We start from the raw sequence: 11,468 nt of genomic DNA, 5'->3' as shown, positions 1-11,468 counted from the left end.
TGCGAGTACTCGTACTTCTCCAGTGTACATACAGTATCTAAAAATTTAATATGTTTGTAACTGTAACCAATTTCGATGGTCATTGCTTTGCCATGGATGAAGAGGAGCTTAAACCGGCAATGAGTTCATATTAAAAACACTGATTTTCATTTAACAAACATTTCAAAAGAATACGATTGCCCGGCATGCCAAAAGCAGTGTACAGACACGAGAATCGCAGCACATACAAAATTAATATGTACGCTTTATTATGCCTGGGAACGTGAACGCCTGCGTAGGTTGCGTAAACGGGTGCAGATACTTATTACAAATGCTAAATTATAATGGAAAAAATTCAAGGAATGATTTGAGTGCCCACATCAATTTATTACTGGTAAAAATTCTTGCAGTACCTTTTAAAACTTTGCAACATGTGGAGCCAGTAGAGGCAACCGGGCTTCACTCGGCATATAATGTTATGACCGCAAGCAGTAAAATTCTCATCCATTAACCTGGATTATCCGAACGTGACTTCCACAAGTACTGTGGGCGTCACGAAGCAGTGAGTATCCTGGAGTGTGGTTGCAAAATTCAAGGACAGACTCCTGGAGTGTCGTGGGCGAGCAAAGTGTAAAAATGTCAAAACAGCGAAATGCACAGAATCCATTACAAGTATGTCTTAATTTATGCTATGTTCGACAGTTCATTTGTGGTCTTGAACTGTTAGACGGCTTCTGAGCACGGGCTTAAAATGACACTACACTATAGACTCTTAAAGTGATACCCTTACGTTGTACCGAAGTTGTGACCTATGCGGTTGACTGCGGATCTTTGACGCAGTATTAAATCCAAGAAAGGTGTTCAAGGTTTTTTAATTACATATAAAATACATGTACTTACTACTCGGACCATGGCAGGCCATTTTTCGTTGCCGATTATCTGCATTATTTCTCTGATTATGGGTAAGAGGTCCATCCAATTGGAAGTTTAATGTTTACAGATTTTTGCTTGTATCTAGGTCACTGTAAAATTGATACAGAACAAAATACACATTTTTAATTATTTTTCTCCGTATGTCAGTGGGATGTATCGCATGATTCGCATCGTTTTGTGTTTCAGGAATAACAACGCAGAAATCCAAGACAAATGGCAATGAAAGCTGCGCCTATCCGCACAGCTGTTACGAATGGATACCGCTGCCGACGGCGGACGACCTCAAGCTCAGCTGCAATATGGATTTTATGAACCCGTACAACAACGACATGGAAACTCTGGATGCATGCCCATTCTGGAAGCGGTCATCGATACTGTTTCCCTTCCGCTTTGAACTTCGTAATTATAATGGAAACGATTTCCCATCATCTAACGGCTCCCAAACATGTACTGCTTGCATTTGTATTAGCCGCAGTGGCGCAGTTTCTAGATTTTATGTATAGCTGCAAACTTAGCAACAAACAGTACAGCATGAATTATAACATCCTACGAATTATAACATCTTCGTCGGGCAGTTGGCAAGTTTTGGCCTTGCCCAGGCCGAAAACTAGTGCTGCGCGTGAGGACATATACCGTATCTGCAGCCATCTGTGGAATAGTACATTGTATATATTTGTATTCGCACATTAATCTAATTTTAACAATTTTATTTCTTTGTAATTTTCGTCTTCGTATTTGCAGCAGTCTACCGTTGGTTCGCGCAGTCAAATTGTTACAGAAAACCTGACGTTTCCGGAAAGACTGAATATCCTGACCGGCAAATCGCTCATCTCGGCGGAGGTTAGCATACCGTCCCGACGGTTGCCGTAAACTACGGACGTCTTTTTGGTATCGCTTTTCTTCAAAGCCAGCCTTCCATGATGATATCGCGGACCTGGAGCATTACCTCGAACTGGTGATACATTATAAAAAGAACACCGCGTCTAACTTCATTCCCAATCGGCGAATTTGGGGCGACGAGAAGGATTATGATCAGCACCCGGGTTCAAATATCTGGAGAAATGTCGTCGTCGAGTACACTGTCTACGAGGAGTTCACTCTTAATTTCTTTGCTCACCATAAACTTTTTTCCTGCCTTACAAATGAAGCAAATTCGATTGACATTCGCGGAATCGAGACAGCAATCGCTAGTAAGTATTGCAATAGTAAGAAAATACAAAATATAACAAGCATAAGAGTCGGAGTAGTATAGACACGTACGAATAAGAGGAATGATTACAGAACAATTATCCTATGTTCCGCTAGTAACTTATGTTATTTTGGTGGCTACTGCCTATAAAGAATATTATGCTATAGCGACCCAGTTCTATTGGTAATGTTAACTTGAACATGCGTGTGTAGTGTGTACCCAATCAAATTTACGTAATCATGGACTTTGACAATTCTTCGTCGCCCTCATATTATACATAATAATGCAGCTATGAAATAAGTTGCTGTGATCAACGCAGGTAGCTCGTTTTTTTATATTAATTTTTTGAGTAAACATGTGATCGAAGCAACTACTGGCAGGAATTTCTTTTTTCATCGCCCTCAAAAACAGTTCTTTTTTTGTTTTAAGATAGGGTAGTACTAGGCGCTTTGAATGCTTAAAAAATTGGCATTGATGAAAATCGGCATTGATGAAAAAAAAATCGGCATTGATGAAAATTTTAGGAGAAGTCACTTGTACAACTACAACACTTCCGGCGACAAACACATCTCCAATGACCAAACCAACACAAGCTTTCACTCCACCATCAAACACAACCGGCGATCTTTACGAAAATTCCACGTTATCTCTCGATACTACCAGCGATCCACTGGACAATTCTACTGCGTTCCTCAATACTACCGATGACTCTTTCGATAACTCCACAGTTTTCTACAATACTACCAGCGATCCACTGGACAATTCTACTGCGTTCCTCAATACTACCGATAACCCTTTCGATAATTCCACAGTTTTCTTCAATACTACCAGCGATCCACTGGACAATTCTACTGCGTTCTTCAATACTACCGATGACCCTTTCGATAATTCCACAGTCTTTTTCAATACTACCAGCGATCCACTGGACAATTCTACTGCTTTCTTCAATACTACCGATGACCCTTTCGATAATTCCACAGTTTTCTTCAATGCTACCAGCGATCCACTGGACAATTCTACTGCGTTCTTCAATACTACCGATGACCCTTTCGATAATTCCACAGTTTCCTTCTATACCACCAGTGATCCACTGGACAATTCTACTGCTTTCTTCAATACTACCGATGACCCTTTCGATAATTCCACAGTTTTCTTCAATGCTACCAGCGATCCACTGGACAATTCTACTGCTTTCTTCAATACTACCGATGACCCTTTCGATAATTCCACAGTTTTCTTCAATGCTACCAGCGATCCACTGGACAATTCTACTGCGTTCTTCAATACTACCGATGACCCTTTCGATAATTCCACAGTTTCCTTCTATACCACCAGTGATCCTCTGGACAATTCTACTGCGTTCCTCAATACTACCGATGACCCTTTCGATAATTCCACAGTTTTCTACAATACTACCAGCGATCCACTGGACAATTCTACTGTGTTCCTCAGTACTACCGATAACCCTTTCGATAATTCCACAGTTTTCTTCAATGCTACCAGCGATCCACTGGACAATTCTACTGCTTTCTTCAATACTACCGATGACCCTTTCGATAATTCCACAGTTTTCTTCAATACTACCAGCGATCCACTGGACAATTCTACTGCTTTCTTCAATACTACCGATGACCCTTTCGATAATTCCACAGTTTCCTTCAATACCACCAGTGATCCTCTGGACAATTTTACTGTGTCCTCCAATACTACCGATGACCCTTTCGATAATTCCACAGTTTTCTTCAATACTACCAGCGATCCACTGGGCAATTCTACTGTGTTCTTCAGTACTACCCTTGACCCTTTGCATAATTCCACACTACAATCAGGCACCACTGTTACTCAGACACCGATTGAATCTGTTTGTGACGTTTTGAACAGCCAATGTGGGCTTGAGTGGGCGACTCCGAATGGCAATATCGCGAATAGGTTAAACTGCCAGTTCGGATCTTCCCAACCCGCTAATTCGCAGAACGTTTACTGGTGCCCACAGTGGCAAAGAAGAGCTGACTACTACAGTTTTGCTTTTGATGTCACTTCTTTGCCCGCAGGTGAGTTCCTGATCAGGAATACAAAAATTAAAATGCTTCAGTATTACAATGTCATTATTGTCTCGGAATCAAATCCTGTCTTTGGCTTTATGTAACACTTATCCGTAACTTATTGTCTTAGATCCGAAAAATTTTTTCGCCATATCGAGGTGCTCGAGGAGCAGTAGTCTAAATTCGCGAGAAGCCTTAGCAGTCCTTCGCACACCCGTGACATTGGCCAGCGAGTGCTTAACCTTAAACGTCACGTTCAAATACAAACTTTCCGCTATTCCACGTAGCGATTTCTTCTTGGATGTAAGAATCGGTAAACCAGACGAAACCAGAGTTCCTGCTGACAATACCGTCATCTGGGGGAAGATGTCTGATTACCCGAAAACCAATTTTACCGACCAATGGGTACATGCCTCTGCGGTATTCGAAGTTGCGGCGGATGAACGCTTCACGATCAACTTTGTCGCTCACCACAATGACGGCTGTTCGACTCAGCGGCAAACGATTGCAATTGACGATATTGTTACTAAACAAGGCGAGTTAACTGTGCATTTCATTTGCACATAATACTTGAATACAGCTACTAGCCTACTAATACCCGAACTAATTAAAATGCTAATTGTTTTGCAGGAAGAAAAACGGATTGTACAATGCCAACTCCCAGTACAACAACATCGCTTACGACACCGGCTAAGCCTCTTTGCCCTGAACTTCGATGCCCTGATTGGAAACCGCTCCCGCAGTCAGACATGGCTAAGCTGACTTGCACCTTTGGCTCATCCCAACCGTCATCATCGCAGTCCGTATACTGGTGCCGAAACTGGGAGCGGAAGTTTAGTTCCCAACGATACCAGTTCGACATTGTACAGCGCTGTACGTCGAATTTTATCTGAACGCTTTGTTTATTTCAGCTTTCACCCGCATAATTAAATCAGCACGATTACAACGCCATCTTTCATTATTTACGTAGCTTGTCTTTTAAGTAACTTCTGTACTTCTACTGTTTTAGCTCCTAAAAACATGCAAGCCTTATCACGGTGCGGGTCTGTCGCCGGCAAAGCCCTGCTGCGTACCCCGCTCGTTACCGTTAGAGAGTGCTCCCATTATCAGCTCACATTCAGCTACAATTTAACCGGCGTTCCGGTCATCGGTAACCAGGAAGCCGACAACTATTTCCTGGATGTCCGCATAGGAAAGGGCAACGAAAATCGTATCCCAGACCGAGTTATTTGGCGTACAGATTTAGCATTGCCGGCCAACCAGTGGCAAAACATAACCGTAGAATTCGACGTCGACGATAGTTTCACCGTAAATTTTGTCGCACATCATAGCAGTCGTTGCTCCTCTCATAAGCAGGCCATTGCACTGGATGATATTACCACCAAGCAAGGTCAGTGTTGCGTGTTGCATTCTTCAGGCTATAGTCGATGGTTACAGATTAGCCTTGCAAATTTTCAGGAGAAGAAGGAGGCGGCGTGTGTACAACGCGCAAAGGACACTTGCAACCGGCTCAGGGCATTTATTAATATTACTGACCTTTCCCATAATTAGAAGGTACGCAGTAATGATTGCCTGCCATCAGTAGCTGTGCATGCAAAATTGCCCTGCTGTATGTTGCTGATGATTTGATTTGTTTATGTAGGCATTTGAACGCTATTGTTGAATGACCTGGCACAAATAACACAAGAAACTGGACAAGCGTTTCAACCTCTTGTGGTCTGGCAGCTGACTCCCGATAATACCCAATCTAAATTTTTCAGCATCACAAACGTCACCAAACAATGCTCCATTTAAGCGCTGAGCTTATCTGTACTTATGTACTGTTGTACGCTCATTTAATCACAAGCGCACCAGAGATATTTCATAGTTGTTATTTTGTTTGCTGAAACACTGAAACATTCTTTTATACAGATTTGCATTTGTGGGCACTTAATTTCACAAGTGTAAACATTGTGGTTTCTACGTTTACAAAAATAAATAATTTTATGATATGATAATACTCGATCGTTGGAATGTACTTTGCATCTTATGATACAACCGACGATAGTTTCAGGTCATCTTATACGATATAAAACGGCCGGATTCAGTGTATTCAATGAAGATTTTTAAACCTAGTAAGCTGCCGGAAGATCTGCCTGTCAAAAAAAGCGTCGATACTCTTAAACATACGAGATACACTATTCTAGAGTACCCCGGTAGTACCTCTAGTCTTGGCTTTGCCGATGGCGATGTAATGTTCTTAGCACTTAGCGTCAAATGCACCACTTCAAAACTACGCGATCACTAGCGTTATTTGAAGTTTTTGCTGACGTCCGAATTTGAACATAGCACACACGGTAACACACGGTAACCTCTTAATTTTATGTCAGCGATGTGCGTTTTAGCACGATTTAAATCTTCGTAACACCTCGAGGAACTTGAATCTACTTTTGTTCTTGCGAACTAATGCGAATAACAGGCAATTTCTGTATCCCAGATTCAACATGAGCAGTCTTTCACCCTGACTTTCTACAAAAATGCAAAAACGTTACTACGTAATAACACATCATTATTAAATTATTATCTATGTGCTAAAAATATTCTGAATTCAAATTGTAACTATTCGGCTCTAAGAAAGCCGCGGGCAGGAATCTACGCGGGAGGATGACCTTCGAGACCAAACAATTCATCCCTGCCACTTTCCAGCGCTGGCACCGACACCGCACTGTAATAGCACACACCAATATTGGCGCCGGCACCCCAGGCAGCTCGGGGTTTGTTAATTTTGGAGCCCAGGAAGACCGCCGGACCCGGCGGTACCGGCGATGCCGGGATATAATCCGCGTCGACATCCTCTGTATCGTAGAACATATTCCTAACATGGGCGGTCATGCCGTTCACGGCCTGGCATTTGTTGCGCGCCTGGTCGGTGGTCAGGAGGAAGAAGGGATCCATGGTCGGCAGTGTTATGGGGTCGGTGACGTTTCCGTCATCACGGCAGCATAAGTAATACACCGAAGCGATGTTATAGTATTCACCTGTAACTTCTCATGGTTACCTTACATAATAATGCCTATACTTCTACCATTAATACATTTATACATACTATCAAAATAAAAAAATTAATGACAATTAAATTGGCGATGTTTAATCAAATGGCAAGGACGCACACTAATCGGAGCTCTGTGCAAAATTGCACATAAACACAAAACATTAGCAAATTTAACTATATAAATTATGCAAATATCGTGTAACTACGATCGAAAGTGCCATCATAAAATGGCTTAATAAATAAATTGCCTCTTCCCCGGCGCCAGGGAAATAGTTCTTGGTAAATCAGAAATTATGACGAAGCAGAATTAATTCACAAATTTTTTTCGGTACACCCGGTACTTAAAGAAATCAAAAGGAGCTACAAGTAAACAGTCCAAAACAAGCCTATTTGACCTACCGCTTGGTATATCGCCCTTAACCCTGTCCGTATTATTTTTGTCCACTGTGTCGACGACATACCAGCTGTATTGGAAGTCGGCTGGACAGTTTTTGTCGATGCTGCTGCCCTCCTTGACCTTACCCAGGAAGATGCAGTATGAACCCGGGTTCCAGTGGGCCGTATTGTTGGCATTGCAACGGCTTGTGCTGGTGTTGGCATTGTGGTTGCAGAAGTTGACCACGGTACCATTGGAGATCTTCTGGGCGTCTAAATCAGCCGCTATGGTCGAGTTCGGGCCAAGGGTCGACTTAATGGAGCCGGTAGTCCAGTTGAGTGGGCAACCGCTGGTAGGTTTATACAGGACAAAGTTATCGTCCGGCCAACATACCGGCGCGGTTTTCTTCGTCTGGGTGTCGTTGCGGGGCGGAACGAAGGGTTTTTTATCTACTGGAGTATAGTGGCATATCTACAGTCAATTACAAGGTACATAATGTCAAATTTTCCAAAACTGTTAGCACGAATGATATTAATTTTGCCCTAGTATTTACGCAACACGTACGGTGCATACATTAACGCTGATCGTTAGAAAAACCACAACACTGAAAAGTGCAGCACGTGCAGAACAATTCATATTTCCTAAGGAAATTACGTAAGTTGCAAAAGTAAATGCTGCTTTTTAGTCCATACTAATGCAGTTCGCGCTGGTACACTTACCTTCGATTTAATTTTGCGCAAAAATTATAAGTTTGCAATTTACTGATTTTTTTACAATGACGTCAAATTTTTAAATTGTTAGCATCTGGCGAAAAATGTATATATCCATTATATGTCAGCGTTGCCGCGGTTCCTTAATTTCAATTAGCAGAAGCCATACAGTCCCTTACCGCCATATGGAGACCTTTGCCCCAAAATCCCGTATGAGTATCCAAGGAATATTCAGGCGGAGTGAAATCCGGTGCTGCTGGTGCGCCGTTGGTGGTCGCATCATCGTCATCCGTATCATAGAAGATCTCCGTCTTGTTCACTGTCATACCGGCAACTTGCTGGCAGGTCTTGCCGACAGCGGTGGGATAGAGAAGGAAGGCTTTCTGATTTGGTAGTTGGATTTCGGTGTCGGCATCGCCATCATCACGACAGCAGTAATACTGTACGGTGGCGAAAGAGAAGAACTCGCCGCTGGGCAGCTGACCACCATGGGACAGATTGCCGCCGTTAATGTCGTCAATGGCCACCCAGGTCCAGTTGAAGCCGGCCGGACAATTGGCGGTGATGATGCCTAAATTGCAAAATGCATTTATTAGTTTTATGGATATAGATACGTTTGACGTACATACGACTCTACCGTACTTCCCGTCAAATGAAACAAATTAAACTTTACTTTTGTCGTTCGCATGATGTAAACTATTTCTGGTTGCAGTAACTGCACTGCGTACCTTATTTTATGATGCATACGTTTTCTGTCATAAAGTATACGTAAGTTGCGTATATGTAAGTTACAAAAGCCAATGAAGCCAATGTTGCATTGTCTGTTTAGCCGAACTGGACCATGCTGCTAAATTCCTACTTCTATTAATTTTGTAAAGCAAGTTAGTCGAGCTGTTGATTATGCGAGAGGTTCAAGCTGCTTATGTGACAAAACGATACTAAAAGGTCAAGAATGCCGCTATGATTGCAGTTACCAGAACCAAGAAAACCCTGGATCAAACGCTCGATTCAATAACCTTTTAAATTGTCTAATATAAAAAAAGGGAAAAAAACTGAAGTGGGATTATTTATTACTTAACATGAGACCCGCCTCCAGTAAATCTACGCCCATGGCAAGCTAGTCAGAACAGACAGTCTCAACATGGATAAGACAGTACCGTTTCCGCTTTAGTACGCTTACCGCCCGGGGGATGTCCATGTGCGAACAAACAATACGATCCCGGCGGAAACGCTGCCGGCTCCTCGCCTCCCTGACAGCTGCTGTCATTGATCTGGTGCGAGCAGTAATTTAGTTTTACATACCGTCCCTGAACGGTTCCATTGACAAACTGTGGCGGGACAATGGACTTTTTGTGCGTATAATTCACGGTCCATCCCTTGGCCCACGATGGTCCAGGACATCCTTCTGCCGCACTCATCAAAGTGTACTGACCTTTCGGCCAGCACTGGTTGTCAGAATCGATGGCTGATCCGGCCGTCATGCTGACGCCGGTAATCAGAATGACTGCGAATAACATTGCACAGACAGCAGCCAAAACAATAACTATTGAACCCGCGAAAGATAAGAGAAACTCGCAAAATGATGGAAAGTTGGAAACGATGTAATCCGCACATTAAAGATTGTAGTTTTCTTTATGAAGTAATTGTATCCAATTGTTCTAATACGTCGAACACAAATTATACAATGAAGCATAAAATGATTTTATAAGTAGAAATCAATATTTAATTCATAAGCGCGATAACAATATCAGGACCCAGTTCCGGTTAAACAAACCGTAATCAGCAACAATGTTTTAACGCCCGTTCTACAGTGGCTTTTCGGTCTGAGAAAAATACTAACTTTTCACTCATTCAAACATAAACAATCTTGGAACTGACTTTAGATGAACTGTTTGTCGTACATGATTTGAGTTTTTCAGTGCGAATTTACATCATTATCAGCTGATTTATTAAGAAGCTGATGTCTTAATATCGATCTATTTCCCGGTTGTTGGCACTAAGGGCGGAAATTTTTCTTTTAGAAATAATTCTATGCACTGCAGATGTTGTCATAACCGGCTTTTAAAATATTCCTCGCAGTAGTGTGGGTTTGTAATTAATGATCGAGATGACGCAAAAACAGCCTGTTCCATAACAACAATCACCTTACTAATAAGTAAGAATTTTTAATTAAATTAACAAATATCGTACAAGCTACGGCCAATCGTACCAGTGTATTTCATTTTGCTTTTGTCGTAGTATTTGTTTGTGAAGAAGTGGCGTTGAATTTCATTCCCTGAAAATGGTCTATTTTCAGAAATTAATCAATCTTCGATGTACAAGTACCTGCTAAGTCGTACCACTACCGTTACTAGAATAGCACAATCATGACTGGAAAAAAACAAACCCCGGTACTCGACAATCATACCGATATGAATCATATGATTATCATTATTTTGGCCAAATGTTATTATCTTTAACAAGCTTGCTTTTTCCCAACAATTAACATCATGCATTAGTGGCAGCCCAGTTGTTGCACTACGGAAAAAGCGATATCTCCATTTTTCCCGCGGTTTTGCCTTAATCATTTGTCGATCTCACCACGTTTCTTTTTATTGGTTTTCCGAGTACTTGTACTCTGTACTTATCGTGGTTTCTATGGAGTATGATGAGCTTACAAAACCAGCACAAAGTAAAACGCAGTCATCCCACGCTTCAAAAATTTTCAAAATGGCATGGTCATTCGAAAACAATGACCAGAGGCCAGAAAAAAACAACAATTTAAAAAAATACAGATTCGCTAAATACAAGGCCGCAAAGGCGCCAAAATACCGGCCGTCAATAATGAATGGAAAGATGTGAAAAATTGTATATGCAGCTAAATTGCTTACACTATTGCCTTTCATTAGTGACGCGCCAAATTATAATTACAAACAAGCCTCATATATGTATATGTTATACACACCCTGTCAACTGGACATGCTGTTTCGTCCTTAATTGCTGGAGCGGTAATTTTGGAATATTATTCTTTGATTACGAGTATCTCCTAATTATACAAAACCCTTGAAAATAGGGTTTGTGTGGTATTTTTCATCCGTCACCATGCCATTTACCACCCTAGGTCCCTAAAATACCATTCTCAAATAACCGCACAATTTGCAGTCTGCACCGAAACTTTAAAGGCGTATGTATACTCATACTACGGCAGCTATACAGCTATCATATTTTA

At 41.7% G+C, this 11,468-nt stretch overlaps 2 protein-coding genes across 4 annotated transcripts; one reads left to right on the top strand and one right to left on the bottom strand.

Annotated features, from left to right (window-relative positions):
- The first annotated feature begins 707 nt into the window (after positions 1 to 707).
- On the top strand, positions 708 to 6,140 carry LOC129589788 (uncharacterized). Of its 3 annotated transcripts, none has more exons than XM_055484651.1 (9): positions 708 to 941; positions 1,099 to 1,359; positions 1,657 to 2,102; positions 2,626 to 4,152; positions 4,274 to 4,678; positions 4,774 to 5,016; positions 5,153 to 5,533; positions 5,602 to 5,697; positions 5,786 to 6,140. In XM_055484651.1, exons 4-8 carry the CDS (start codon positions 2,676 to 2,678, stop codon positions 5,667 to 5,669), a joined length of 2,574 nt encoding a protein of 857 aa, XP_055340626.1. In that variant the 5' UTR covers positions 708 to 941; positions 1,099 to 1,359; positions 1,657 to 2,102; positions 2,626 to 2,675; the 3' UTR covers positions 5,670 to 5,697; positions 5,786 to 6,140. The 3 variants fall into 3 exon arrangements, with proteins under 3 accessions (XP_055340626.1, XP_055340625.1, XP_055340627.1); XM_055484650.1 differs by having other exon boundaries at positions 1,654 to 2,102; XM_055484652.1 differs by having other exon boundaries at positions 1,654 to 2,102; positions 4,274 to 4,682; positions 4,778 to 5,016.
- Positions 6,141 to 6,504: 364 nt separating this feature from the next.
- LOC129589816 (uncharacterized) lies at positions 6,505 to 10,124 on the bottom strand. Its single transcript, XM_055484696.1, has 4 exons — positions 9,441 to 10,124; positions 8,440 to 8,831; positions 7,574 to 8,021; positions 6,505 to 7,160 (listed from the first exon to the last, which is right to left on the bottom strand). The coding sequence occupies exons 1-4, from the start codon at positions 9,775 to 9,777 to the stop codon at positions 6,775 to 6,777; spliced, it is 1,563 nt and encodes a 520-aa protein (XP_055340671.1). The 5' UTR covers positions 9,778 to 10,124; the 3' UTR covers positions 6,505 to 6,774.
- Between the last annotated feature and the right edge of the window lie 1,344 nt (positions 10,125 to 11,468).

The sequence above is a fragment of the Paramacrobiotus metropolitanus genome, unplaced genomic scaffold, assembly GCF_019649055.1.
Source record: "Paramacrobiotus metropolitanus isolate TYO unplaced genomic scaffold, Prichtersi_v1.0 Parri_scaffold0000037, whole genome shotgun sequence".
Lineage (NCBI taxonomy): Eukaryota > Metazoa > Tardigrada > Eutardigrada > Parachela > Macrobiotidae > Paramacrobiotus > Paramacrobiotus metropolitanus.
The sequence above is the reverse complement of the archived record's forward strand: the minus strand, read 5'-3'. Positions and strand labels throughout refer to the sequence as shown.